Source organism: Pterocles gutturalis, unplaced genomic scaffold, assembly GCF_000699245.1.
Source record: "Pterocles gutturalis isolate BGI_N339 unplaced genomic scaffold, ASM69924v1 scaffold28137, whole genome shotgun sequence".
Lineage (NCBI taxonomy): Eukaryota > Metazoa > Chordata > Aves > Pterocliformes > Pteroclidae > Pterocles > Pterocles gutturalis.
In genome coordinates this window covers 21,320-34,742 of record NW_010111053.1, presented here as the reverse complement: position 1 = coordinate 34,742, position 13,423 = coordinate 21,320, and the positions used below count along the sequence as shown (strand labels likewise).

Here is a 13,423-nt window from a genome sequence, read left to right as displayed (position 1 = left end):
CCTCTGCCGATTGCACCCTTATCTGGGGCCAGCTCTCATGGGGACCCTCGCAGGCACACCTTTACTTCTTCACTTGAATGTCCCCTGGTAATCTGAATGCCTTGATGAGTTCCCAGATGCAGAAAACAACTACCCCAAGCCCTGATCTTGAGGAACCCCACAAAGTTTTGGGTTGAGTAGCATTCTTAGAGAACTCTCTTAGAATTTTTAGAGAATTAATAGTTTCTTAGCACTTAGTTTAGGTCCCTCCAGACCCAAGGAAATGCACGGCAGCGGAGGAAGAGCCTGTTGCTGGTGTTGGAGAGGAACCTTGCTGCTTTACAAGCATCTCGCTTGCAGCAGCAGCAGGAGGTGGCTTGCGTGGGTGAAGGACACCATTGCATTTGCTTTCTTGTTGATGGAAGTATCATGTTGGGATGTTCTTGCAGGAAGTGCTTGAGAAATGTTTGGGGTGAGAAGACCCCAGCATGTTTGGGTTGCTTGGTTTTTCTATCCAGCAGGAGTGAGTTTCAAGCCTGTAACTCCGTCAGAAGGTCACAAGGACTGTTGAAAACCCCAAGGAATGGTGCTTGCGTGGTTTTGAAAGAGGAATCAGAGCTCAAGAGTGGAAAACATGCCAGGCGTCCACATCTGGCGATGCAAACCATGTCCATAGTTTGTTATTTTATCTGCTGCTTCTCGGGACATTTAGTCCTCTTAAGCGGGATTGTGTAACTCGAGGTGGGGGAAAGATCAGGTTTTGCCCTTTTAAAATCTTCATCCTTGTAGATTCAGATCGTGTCTTAAGGGTAGGAGAAGTGACAGGGATATCTCTTTACAACCTGCTAGCAGGGGTGTCAGTGGGGATATTCAATGACCCCTGGGCCAGCTGATTGCAACAGTGCAGGAGCAGTAGCTCGAGCTGCCCTGAGGCTGGCATCTGCATTTTGCCTCCCACCCGTGCACGTTTCAGCGGTAGCTTCATGTCCATCCTGCTCAGGTGAACCTGAGCACTGTCCCACCCCAGCAACGACGGCCTTTTGCAGCAGAAGTGGTCAATGAAAACCCTGGCCATGAGTCAGAAGATGGGTGTCTGCCTGCATGGGAGGAGGTGGGGATGGGAGCGGGCTCGTGGGCATCAGTGCTCATCCCAGAGACAGGCATTGCCAGCTCTGTCCCGGGAGCCGGGCCAGCGGCGCTTCAGCTGCTTACGGATGCTTCAGAGGAGAGCGAAAGGATTTTGAGGTAGATGATGATCGTTGCCCTGCTTGTAGAGACCGCTTACTCATTTTTCTTCCAGCTCCTCAAAGTTATTGTTTGATACGTGCCCTGATGCCGGAGGGTTTGTGGATTTTCATTAGGTACCCTGGGCGGTTTAGTTATCCATGCAAATATCCAACGTTCTTCTGAATCCTACGCAGTTCTCAGCCTCAGCATGCTGCAGCAATCGTCTGCGCAGGAAAATTTGCACAAGGTTATAACTAACAAGAACTTTGTATATTAAGTTGCTGCTCTACAGTTTAATTTTAAAAATCAAATAAAATCAAATTTGTATTTTGTAGTCTATTCCATTGCTTAAAAGAAACAATGAAAATCTAGCTGAAACATTTTACAGCTAATATTTTCCTGTCAAACCTTTCCCAGTTCAACTTCCAAATTACATTTGTCATGTTCCTCCAGAAGCCCCAGCTGCCTAATGGAAAAAGCTTGGTTTTGCTTTTCTGGGGCTCTTTCTCCAAAATGCATTGTTTCAGCAAGAGTCAGGGAATAGGGTTTCAGAGTGAAGAGGTCTGAGTTACTGTCCCATTTTTAATGTATGCTCTGATAATATCAAGTAATTAACAATATACCAGGAGGTGATTTGTGGAAGTGAAGTCAAAGTTCTTGTGTAATGACTCTTAGCAAATGAATGGGTGCTTGGATGTCTGTGAGTTCAGGAAGGAGCAAGCTGGAAGGCAAAGGTGTTTGGAGTTAGGGTTTTTTTCACTCTTCCCAAACTCCAAACCACACAAGCTATGTAAGGATAGCGCAGTTCCTGAAGATTACTGGAAACAGAATAAATTTCTAAAGATCCGCTACATGTGTGAGCTGCAGCAGCAATAAGAAAATGTTTAGATAATATTCAGATATTGAAAAATAAATTTTATAATGATAGTAACTGCTTTTATAGTTTCTTGTTATGGCTTTGTCCCTGCATTTATACCTGTGTTATCACCAACTGCTTATCTCTAAGCTTTTGCTGCAGCTCTAAGAGTGCCTCACCAGTTTCTCTCCACTTTATTGCAGGTCGAACTTCACGTCCACCTGGATGGAGCCATTAGACCAGAAACAATCTTGCACTTTGGCAGGTGAGTTGTTGGGGGGGGAGGTGTGGAGCTGAAACCTCCGAGAGGCAATCCCAAACCCATCACTCCCTGTTCCCGTGCCTCCTGCTTGTCCAGCTCTTTGGCAGCAGGACTGGTGCTGGCAGGTGGGGACAGCTCTCTTCCTCGCTGTGAGGAAAGCCCGGGAGTTGTCTGACACAGAGCTGTGCCTTTGAAGTGTTCCCGGGAAGGGGCAGAGTCAGTGTGTTCTTGTTCTTTTTCCATGTTCCTAATTGCAAAAGCAAGTGAAATGAAAGCAGGTTCGGAGTGTCTCTCGGTGGCGGTGCAATACCACCGTCTGGGGAGGAAAACCCACCGGGGTGCTGGTCGCTGCACCCCGGCTGGCTCTGCACCCCGGCTGGCTGCCCGCAGGGTGCTCCTGCGAGGGTGACCCGGGACAGCCCTTGGCAGTGGCTCACAGAGGTTGTTTCCTTGATGGAGCCCACGTGCATCTTCTTGCTTTGGGGTAGGTTGTGTGGGAAGTGCTGGCGTGGATGATGAACTGCTGTGAGGACCTGGCTCCACGGCTGTAAGCGAAATACACTTCAGACTTGTCCAGCTATCACTGTTCAGAAAGCTAACGGGCACCAGCAGATACCCTCAGACTGAGAAAGCAGCAAGGTTAAAGATTTCACAAAGCAGCTCTTGGGCACAACTCGGGTACTTTGGGAAGGAAGGCGGTTCTGAGGTTGATGGGAAGTGGTTCTGGCACCCTCTGAGCCCAGCAGACTCCAGGGCAGTGCAATCCTAGGGGGAAATATTCTTTCTGAAGCAGCGTTTTCTGCAGGGAGCGGCCACATGTTTTGCAGTGCAGGCAGTAAGGAGCCTGGATCAGAGGTGTCCGTCCCATCTGCTGCAGGACATCTGTGTGCTGAGCTGAGTCGGGTTCCTGCCGGCTCTGCCCGTGCCGCTGGTGGCCTGCAGGGCTGGAATACAAGTCCCCATGGACAGAAAAGTTGATGCTGGGTCCCTGGGGCTCTGCTGGGTCCCTCTGCCAGCAGAGGAAAGATGCTGGTGTGGTCCCCAGGAGGGCTGCAGGAGCCCTGGAGCCCAGGAGGCACCAGTCGTCTGAGGATCCTGTGCCTGTCTCTTGCTTAGGGCAGAAACCTTTGTTGCCTGAGTGTGTGCCAACTTCCCTCTTATTTTTAAACAGCCCTGGCATCCCCCGGAGCTGCCAGCCCTTGGGTGGAGCAAGGCTGTGCTCTTCAGGGGCTCTAAAACCAGCACTCAGACAAACGTGAAAGCAGCCAGGCAGTGTAGGAGGCTGTAGGGGACTGCCTTAATAACCTCGCCCTGGACACAGAAAGCTGCTTGTGGTCTGGTTTTAAAGGTAAAGAGCCAGAAATAAATTTGCCAGGTGGTGGCTGACCATGTACAAATAGCCCGAAGCTGCTGGGATGCACAAGCTCCCTGAGGCAGTGCTGAACTTGGCCATTTTTGGAGCTTTGTCTCCAATTTGATCAGGTCTGGGTCAGGCTTTGCATCCCCGCTGCCCAGCCAGGGCAGTGTAGAGCCGTGATAGACCCCTCATGGCACTGCTGGGACTGGGTGCCCCCAGGAGAGATGACGTCTCCACGGTGGGATGCTGTGTGTGTGCTGGCCGTGGCTGGGGGTAGCCATGGGCAGGAGCCGAGGTGCTATGGGCATGTTCCCCGGGGGCAGCTCTGCTGCAGAAAGGCTCCAGCTGCCGGGGGGGTTGGATGGGGCAGGAGCAGCCCCCAAAGCCGCGCTGGCGGGATCCATCAGAGTTCCTCAGCCGGAGACTTGGCTGCAGCATCTCCGCTCTGCGGATCATCCTGAAGCGCTGTCGCTGCTGGCTGCGTGGAGGCGATCCTTGGGAAGGCACACACAGAGGTCAGGGAAATGGCTTTGCTGTAGGAAGTGTTCCCTGGGCAGACGGAGGAAGACGCAGGACGGCTCCTGGAGCAGAGACTGATGTGTCGGTGCCACGGACAGGGCAAGGCGGGGAGGAAAGCCGATGCCTTGGCAGTGATGAATGTCCCCTGCCGAGTGCCAGCAACTTAATCTGCGCAGATTGCATGTGCAGGCTGAGCGTGGGGCTGGTTTCCTTCCCGCCTGCGCAGCGAATGAGCAATGTTTGCTGAGCCCAGGAGCGGGGCCCGCTGGGCTGCTTCCCTGCAGGTTGCTCATCGGGACACTAAAGCTGTCTGTGATGTTTTGTCTCTATTAGCAGAGAAATCAGTCAATCAACTGTAATTCATCATGGCAGGAAAGAGGATTAAAAACAAATGTCGAGTTATTATTCCTAATTTAGGTTGGCGTTCATGGGCAGAGTGGCAGCCTGTGGGGCAGGGGTGGCGAAAGCTGCCTGGGAAGCATGCAGCATCCTTGGCTCGCAGCCCCCTCCAGCCTGGCTGTCAGCCCACCAGGGACACCTCCTCCCACCCGGTGCTCCAGGGACAAACAGCTTCTTCCCTCTTGGAAGCGTTTCGGTGGGCTTTGCCATCTCCATCCCTTTGGTGAGAGCGGTTGTTGGACCTGATGTTTGCTTCTGTGTGGGAGGTGTCCCCATCGGGGAAGATGCCACCACGATTGCCTGGCTTGGGAACCAGCTCACCCGCAGGAGCTGCCGGCATTAAACCCATGAGCCGTGACACTTTGCGCGTGATTCTGTGCCTGGGAGAGTCTCCACGATTTTTTAAGCCTTTGAGCCTACATAAGTGGAAATTAACTTTTCCAAAGAATTTTGGCAATTCTGCCACTAGGACTAGGAGGTGCCAAGAAATAATCCAGAGCCCCTTTAGTTCAGGTCCTTAAGCTGAAAATGTGCTCTGGCTGTGCTCCTGCTGGGTCAGCCTGGGCTTGTATTTCGATTTGTTTGTGCTTAGCCTGTGTTCTGGATTGCCTTCCTCCTCGCTGAGATTCAGGGCTGGATCTGAGGAGATTTTGGAAGGACAACGTGTTCCATATCTTTTTCTGTGAGGAAATGGAGGTTAATGCTGCCAGCCCAGGACACAACTGCTACAAAATGGGCTGATTAAAATGCAGTAACCTTCTCCGTCAGTAACACGTGGCTTCATTTCCAGGAAAAGAGGGGTTCCGCTCCCCGGCAGCACTGTTGATGACCTCCTGAAGCATGTCAGCTACAAAACACCCATGACACTTACCAAATTTCTAGAGAAGTTTAATCACTACATGCCTGCCATTGCGTAAGTACCCCGCTTTTTGCTTCTTCCCCATCGACCCTTGGCAGCATCCCTTGGCTCAGCCTTCAGGTCACCTCGCCTGTCCCCCGTGTGCCCCGAGGGGGACAGGTCCTGGTGACGAGTCCCACTGCTGTCCCCGCAGGGGTGACCGTGAGGCGGTAAGGAGGATCGCCTACGAGCTTGTGGAAACAAAAGCCAAAGAAGGTGTCATCTATGTGGAGGTCCGGTACAGCCCTCACCTCCTGGCCAACTGCCGCGTGGATCCCATCCCCTGGGGCCAAACCGAGTGAGTGGTCCTGCTGTGGGAGCTGGTGTGTGGGCGGTTGGGCATGGAGAAGGCATGGCCCGTGCCAGGGAGCTGGTGGGTGGACATGGAGAAGGCATGGCCCGTGCCGGGGAGCTGGGGGGTGGGCATGGAGAAGGCATGGCCTGTGCTGAGGAGCGGATGGGTGGCTGGTTGGGATGGAGAAGGCATGGCCTGTGCTGGGGAGTGGATGGGTGGCTGGTTGGGATGGAGAAGGCATGGCCCACACCGGTCAGTCAGCATGTGCTCAGTGTGATATAACCAAACCTCCTCTCTTCGCAGCAAGCACCAGTGCTTTTCCACCTCTCTTCCCCATCAATAGGGTTTTTCCAAATCTCTGTCCTGCAGTGTTTTAACGTCCCTTGCTTTGGGCACCTGGTTCTGCATGTTCTTCGTAGCAAGCACCAGTGCTTTTCCACCTCTCTTCCCCATCAATAGGGTTTTTCCAAATCTCTGTGTCCTGCGGTGTTTTGACGTCCCTTGCTTTGGGCACCTGGCTCTGCATGTGCTTAACTTTCTGGGTGCAGCGGTTCACTGTGCAAGGCAAAGCAGTGGTCAGATATGGATTGCCTGCCCACAAAATGTGAATTTGAGCTGGCAGAGGCGGTGGGCAATGCTGGAGGGGGCTGACAATCTGATCCCTTCTTTACGTCACCCCCTCTGCGATGTGTGCCTCCAGTTAAATCGGTGCTGGGCTCTGTGGCCCCTTGCCAAGTGTGCTGTGATGGGCGTTGAGTTCCCGTGCTCACCCTGCTCGGGCAGGGTTGCCATGCAGTTCCCCAGGGCTTTTCCAGATCTTACTGTCATCTTTGCATGCTTTTGTGCCCACTATCTGGTAGCTCTGGGCATGGCATGGGTGTAAAAGGTGGTCTGGGCGGGCTCGCCAGCTCCTCTGGATGTTAAGGCGAGTGGGACCCTGGGTTTTGCGTGGGGCGTCCCATGGGTATGCTGGGCTGGACCTGGGGCTTCTGCCGGCCTCCCTGGTGGGTGTCTGGCCTCTCGCTGACAGCTTTTCTTCCCTGCAGGGGAGACCTCACTCCAGATGAAGTCGTTAACCTCGTAAATCAGGGACTGCAGGATGGAGAAAGGGATTTCCGCATCAAAGCCAGGTCTATTCTATGCTGCATGCGCCATATGCCAAGTAATGTATTGCAGCTCCCCTGCTGCTCTGCTCCCCTTCCCTGACGCGTGGCGGCGGGTGACATCCCCTGGGTTCAGGTCCCCACAGAAACGTGGGGACAGCCCCGGTCCTGTGGCTCTGGGTCTGATGTAGGACCAGACAGTGCTGAGGAGCAGATCAGTTCTTGGTGGGGGTCCTCTGCTCCCTTCAGTATGGGGAAAGGGTCTGCCAGATGCGAGAGTGGGGTCTGTGGGTACAGCCAGTATCTGACAGGACCTGATAGAGAGACAAAACAGGCTCATTCGTCCTCTCCTGGGGGAGGTGTGATTTCTGCTCCTACCTTGCTCCCTGCCCAAAGGCTGGAGCTCTCCGTGGGCCAGCTGAAGCTGTAGCCACAGCGAGCAGTTGCATCTGCCATGACTGTCTGGTGGGTCCGAGAGGGAATGGTCATGGGAGGAGGACCAGTGTGAGATCTCACACTTTGCTGCTCATTGTCCTGCTGGTGCAGCAGCACACTCCTTCTGACTGTGGGCCAGCCAGAGAATCAGCTGGCTGCAGTCTCTGCTGGTTTAAGCTGAAAAGACAAGTGAAATATACTTAAGTCACATATATAAAATGTTTTTTTATAAAATCAGCAGCTCTGAACTGCATTGGCAACAGGTGCTGTGACTCAGAATAGGAAGAAAACCCAATTTCCAGTGTTTCATTGGGCTGCTGAGTTCTGTGGGCATCATCCTCTAGGGAAAGGTGCATCAGAGCGAGGCTGTGTGACAGTAGCTCCTCTGTGTGAAGACTTTGTTACGAGTATCTTCATATTTTACAACAGTTTTTCTGTAGGCTTAGTAGGGTAGGTGATAGAAAGATTTTTGCTAATGAGTACATGGTTAATTTGTGCCTAGAAATGTGAAAAATTATATTCTTGGAACCCGGGAGATCTGAATGGGGGTTTTTCCTACCTGCACAATCAACCCCAAGCAATACTCTGAAAACTTGACCCTTAAATTTCTAGTTTCTAGGAAGAAAACTTTTTTCTTTGTAGAAACTGGAGAGCTGTAAGGCTGTGTCACGCTTGTCTGCAGATGCAGTCCCTGCCAACGCACCAGGGGTGAGGGCAGAAGCTGGCGGGAGCGCCCGAGGGCACGTGCAGCCGTGTGCTTGCCCAGCAGGAAGGATTGCTCGTGCAGACAATGGAGATGGCATTCTCATGCCTCTGTCCCAGGGCAGCAGCTCTTACCCAGAGCCGGCGATGAGCTCAATACAGGAGTCTCTAGCGCTGCGGTCGGGGTGTGCTGCGCAGTGAGAAGCCGCCCTGTGATTTATGAACTGTTGAGAGAAAGGCAGAGGTGCCAGCCAGAACGAGCTCATATTAAACTTGTTAATAAAATAATGTCTCTAACCAAGTGAGTTGGAAAGTGATGAAAAAAGATGAAATTGCACACGTTTTCTTACATGTTCATATGATTTTGGGATTGTATGTACACAGCAGGTGCCTGTTAATTATTAACACTACCATTTATCGCTGTTTCTTGGCCTTTTTCCTAAGGGTAAGTGCTATATGAGCTGGTAGATGTGTGTCCTTTCGCAGAGGTTATCCTCTATCCTGGTCAGAGATAGCTCTGAAGTGGTTGTTGGCCACTTGTTCCTCTTTCTCACTGATGCCAAAATGATCAAACTTTGCGAGTGTTAAAGGTCAGGCTTCCAGGAGGCTGACAGCTCCTTCCCACCAGGAGCAGCATCCATCATCTTGTCTGGGGGAGTCACGGATGCTCTGCAGCAGAGCAAGTCTGACGGTCACACAGGACCCCCAGAGACCGCTCCCAGCACAAACTCTGTTTCTGTTTTCTTTTTTCTTTTTTTTTTTTCCCAAGTGAGCAGAAAAACATGGTAAGAGCAGCTCTATAGCTGGGCACAAACTCTGTTTCTGTTTTCTTTTTTCTTTTTTTTTTTTTTTTTCCCAAGTGAGCAGAAAAACATTATAAGAGCAGCTTTATAGCTGGTAAATGCATTTGATTTCACTTTGATTGATGATGGACTAATCAGTTGGCAGCTTCTTTTGCCTGAAGAAGGCAGACCTTTCTAGGAGTTTGTTAGCTGTCTTTCTGAGCATCAATTTTTAGGGAAGACCAAAGAAAATAGCCCTAGCCTTCTAGTTATATGACCAGGATTTGTTTAGAAAAATACTGGAGGTGTGACTGTTACCAATGCTGTCTCCTGAACCCTGGTGCTGTCTCTTCCAGGCTGGTCTCCGGAGGTGGTGGAGCTCTGCAAGAAATATCGAAACAACTCTGTGGTGGCCATCGACCTGGCTGGGGATGAGACCGTGAAAGTGGATAATTCCTCTGAGCATCAGAAGGCTTACGAGGTTTGTTTAATAAGCTTCTTAAAAGAAATGATGAGAAACACAAATACTGAGGGGACATGCGGTATGTTGTTCAGACTGCAGACAGCTGGGACAGCTTAAAAATTTGTTGCAGCTATTAGAAACATTCTGTTAAAGAGCAAAAGTATTTGTTTATATTTCCTAAGTGATTAATGGCAGGCATCATTGCTTAAACATGGCCTGAGAGCTGGAGCTTAGCACACTACCCCATAGCGCTGAATGTGACACGAGTGACATGGAGCCCGTGTCCCCGCGGGCAGCACCCGACTGCTGGGATTTGCTCCTGGGGCTCATTGAAACCACGGCTGAGGGTGGAAGAGACTGACTTTTCCAGTCTGGCAGAAATAACCTGAGGAGCAGAGAAGCAGCTGGATGTTTGAAGTGCTTTTATCTGATCATCTCAAATGCAAACACTGGAATGGCTTCAGGAGCCGCATCCCAGCCTCCCACTAGACCTCAGGGCTTTGCAGCAGCTCCAAGGGAAAGCCTCCCACCTGCTCCGCTGTGCTGGCAGCAGTCTGGGCTGGTTGGTCCCCTGCAGCAGTGGGAGAGGAGGGTGTGCACCATCACTGCCCAAAAGGATGAGGGTTTGCAAGCAGCGCTGCGGGCTGAAATAGACCCTGGGAAAGCCCCGTGTTTTGTCCCCATCAGTGGGAGCCGATACGAGGTCTGCCCGTGCCACTGTGCCACACTGGACAAGCTGAGTGGTTATAAACTGAGATGCGGGCACAGGGTTTTATTAACTGGCAGGCAGGCGTGTCTCATCCTGCCCTGGTGTGCCAGCAGTACCTGGGTCCGGGCTCCCCCACCTGAAGGATGCGTCTGGTCTCTGTGCCGGGGGCTCGCCAGGCTCTGGGATACTGAAGCAAATCCCGCTCCCACTGTGCCACACTGGACAAGCTGAGTGGTTATAAACTGAGATGCGGGCACAGGGTTTTATTAACTGGCAGGCAGGCGTGTCTCATCCTGCCCTGGTGTGCCAGCAGTACCTGGGTCCGGGCTCCCCCACCTGAAGGATGCGTCTGGTCTCTGTGCCGGGGGCTCGCCAGGCTCTGGGATACTGAAGCAAATCCCGCTCCCATCCGTCAGCCCCTCTTGGCCTGCGTGGCAGGGGAGAGCGTCCCCATAAATCCTGCTGCTGTGCTCCGGGGGCTACATAATGCAGCCAGGGGAATGGGAGAGCCTTGGGATGTCCCTTGGGCAGGGACATGCTGCCTGGGAGCTCTTGGGGCTGCTGGCGGGGAAGGAGAGAGAATGGCAAAAGCTCCACTGTGGCTGCTGGCTGCAGGGGAGCACCAGGGCAGACACGTACAGCCAAGGATGCCAGGACCACTGTGCCCAAGGAGGCAGTGATCGGGAAGAGAAGCCAAGGAAAGCACCATGTGTCCTCGGACAAATGGGCTGAAAAAGGAATTAAGCCACCCCAAGGAGATGCGCCTGTGGATGGATGTTAGACATGAGCTTCCTCCTGGATGCAGTGGGTCAGAGTCAGTGTTCAGTGGCCAGAAGGGTTGGTGGGGAAGTCCTGGTGCATGTGGTGTTCCTGATCCCTCTGCTTGTATCCCTGGCTCCTGTTGGGATAGTTAGGGATGCCTGTCTTGGGAGTGAGGGAACAAGAGTTTCTGGTTTGTCTTCATCTCATGTAGAAACAAGTGGAAAATCTCAGTGTTGGTCTGTGTGTTTTCCCAGTTAGGTGCTTTGTCAGAGGGATTTTGTTGTTTTTAAAAGTGTAAAAAAAAAAAAAAAGTATCTGTTTGGGAAAAATCAGCATTTACTTAAAAGTAGGGATCACAAGGTGCCTTTCGGGTCAGTGCACACAGGGCTCTTCTGTAGGTGTCCCAGGCAGGGCCTGGGTGTGTAGCACATGGGGAGCTGAAAATTAAGTAACTGAAAAAAAATCACAAGTGAAAAGCCCTGAAGGAGTTCCTGGGAAGCGCATCTGCTTCATGCTCGGGCTTGCAGCCCAGCCTGCCCACCGCCAGCCGGGTGGCCCTTCTCCAGCAAGGCAGGAGCCGGGCTTCCCTTGAGGCTGCGTGGCAGCCCAAAGCCTGGGGTCTGGGGCTGCCCTGGCAAGGGATTTTTCAGGATGGCCATGGAGAACATATCAAAATGTCCCCAAAGCTGCACCCGCAGGGTCCTCTGGGCCGGGCTGCCTCCCTCCTGTAAGGGGCTGGGGATGGAGGTACTTGGTGTCAGAGCATCGCTTCACCTCTGCTCTGGGGGCTTTTACGTTCTCCTGCTTGGCTGCAGCCAGCAAAAAATTTACAAGTTTCAGAGACAGGAACAGTGGCAAGGTTCATGCAGAAGGGCAAGTGGACGGAAGAAGGAGAGCTCTGAGCTTGCTGCTGTCTGAAGAGGAGACAACAGTGAGCTCACCCGGTGTTAACAGACCCTGGAGGAGTCTGGCTGGGCTCCAGGGGAAAGGAACCAGGCTTTCGAAGTTTCTCTGCCTCTGGCATTACCGGGCTCTTCCCTCGCAGCCTGTGCTACAGCAGAGCATGCAACTCTTGGGGTGCAGGGCTCGTGATCTGGGGGCTTCTTTGCACAGAGCCCTGTTGCTTGCTGTGCCCCCGAGAGCGGTGCCAGCCCCGGGGTTTGCTGGCCTTGCCGCGGGTGATGGGACAGTGTCTTCCCTTGCTTTGCAGGAAGCTGAACGCTGCGGGATCCATCGCACCGTCCATGCCGGGGAGGCTGGCCCGCCGGCCATGATCAAGGAGGTATGAGGAGCTCCCAGTGTGGGGCAGGGAGTGGGAGGGACTGGGGTGTCCTGGGGCAGGGCTGGGAGGTGCCCCTGCATCCCCTGCACTGGGGAGAGGAGCCCAAGTCCTTTCCATATTCATGGCAGGGCAGATGCTGGGGACCCAGGCAGAGAGGTGACCCATCGATGGCTCAGCGAAGGACCCCTCCCCAGAGGTGGCGTGGGCTGCACCCATGGTGGGGCAGGGTCTCTGGGCAGGCAGGAGCCCAGCTGCTGCTCAGAGGCTGTACGTGGTTTTCCCGTGTTCTCTAGGCAGTTTATCTCCTGAAGGCCGAGCGTATTGGCCATGGCTACCATGTCCTGGAGGACCCTGAGCTCTACAAGGAGCTGCTGAGAGCAAAGATGCATTTTGAGGTAAGGATGCGTGGCGGGAGGGTGACAGCCAGGCAGCTGCTGTCTGAATGGGGAATCAGCCCTCGCATGGGCTGTGCTACAGCCAGAGACACGACCTGCCACCCACCTGCTGACCACGGTGACCCAGGTGCCCAAAGCTCCACAGTAGAAATGCTGCTGACACCCAGCTGTCTGCTGGGATCTCTGCTGCAAGGAGCAGGAGGTGTGTGGCAGAGAGGAAGGGATCCTGGGCTGTCCGAGGATAAATTTTGGAGTGCTTATTACCTGATTTATATACCTCAAGCCTGCAGGCTTCTCCCACAAAGCTGGCCACTGTACTGGAGCCTTTCTGGGTGGAGGGTAGAAGCACCTGAGGGTTACTGTGGATGGGCAGATTTCCTTGCCTTTTCCCCAGAATGGGTGTATCCAACTGATATATGGAATATATATGTATATATGTAATGCCAGTGATTTCTTAGCTGTGTTTGACGCATGGCAGGTGGCTGACTGGCTATCTCCCACTGGCTCCTGCCGTTGTCACACTGGCTGTCAGCTCTTCGGATCCATGTCCTGGGATCTGCACCAGTCCCTTGGAGCAGCGCTGAGGGGTAGCTGTGAACAAAGCTCTAAACCTGTATCTGGCTTTACCAGCATGCTCAGCTATCTGCATAGAGCACTGGGGGTCAGATCTGCGCGGCTGATCCTGGTTTTCATGTTTAACTCCCCCAAACAGGTCTGCCCTTGGTCCAGTTATCTCACTGGAGCATGTCTGCCGGACTTCGGGAAACACCCAGTGACACAGTAAGACTTCTCAATATGTGCAATCTTAAATAACCAGGATTTGGGTTGATTGTAGCTGCTTTATTGCTTTACAAAGGTAACGCGCATGTAAATACTAAAATGTGGTACATCCTTGCCCTTTGGTGTAGAGGCACCCAGTGCAGCTGGAGGGGTGCAGGGTGCCTTGGGGAGGCTGTCCTGTCCCTCCAGCCCCTGCTTGGAGCTGGGGAGTGCACCTA

The 13,423-nt window shown here is 52.9% G+C and overlaps 1 protein-coding gene across 1 annotated transcript in view; it reads left to right on the top strand.

The window, feature by feature from the left end:
• Positions 1–2,265: 2,265 nt before the first annotated feature.
• ADA (adenosine deaminase) overlaps positions 2,266–13,423 on the top strand; it is a gene marked incomplete at its 5' end in the record, with an annotated part of 12,859 nt that continues 1,701 nt past the window's right edge. Inside the window, 8 exons of the mRNA XM_010073633.1 lie at positions 2,266–2,327; positions 5,390–5,512; positions 5,652–5,795; positions 6,839–6,954; positions 9,171–9,295; positions 11,959–12,030; positions 12,324–12,425; positions 13,138–13,205. Coding sequence (XP_010071935.1) covers positions 2,266–2,327; positions 5,390–5,512; positions 5,652–5,795; positions 6,839–6,954; positions 9,171–9,295; positions 11,959–12,030; positions 12,324–12,425; positions 13,138–13,205 — 812 coding nt within the window. The remainder of the gene's footprint in view (positions 2,328–5,389; positions 5,513–5,651; positions 5,796–6,838; positions 6,955–9,170; positions 9,296–11,958; positions 12,031–12,323; positions 12,426–13,137; positions 13,206–13,423) is intronic.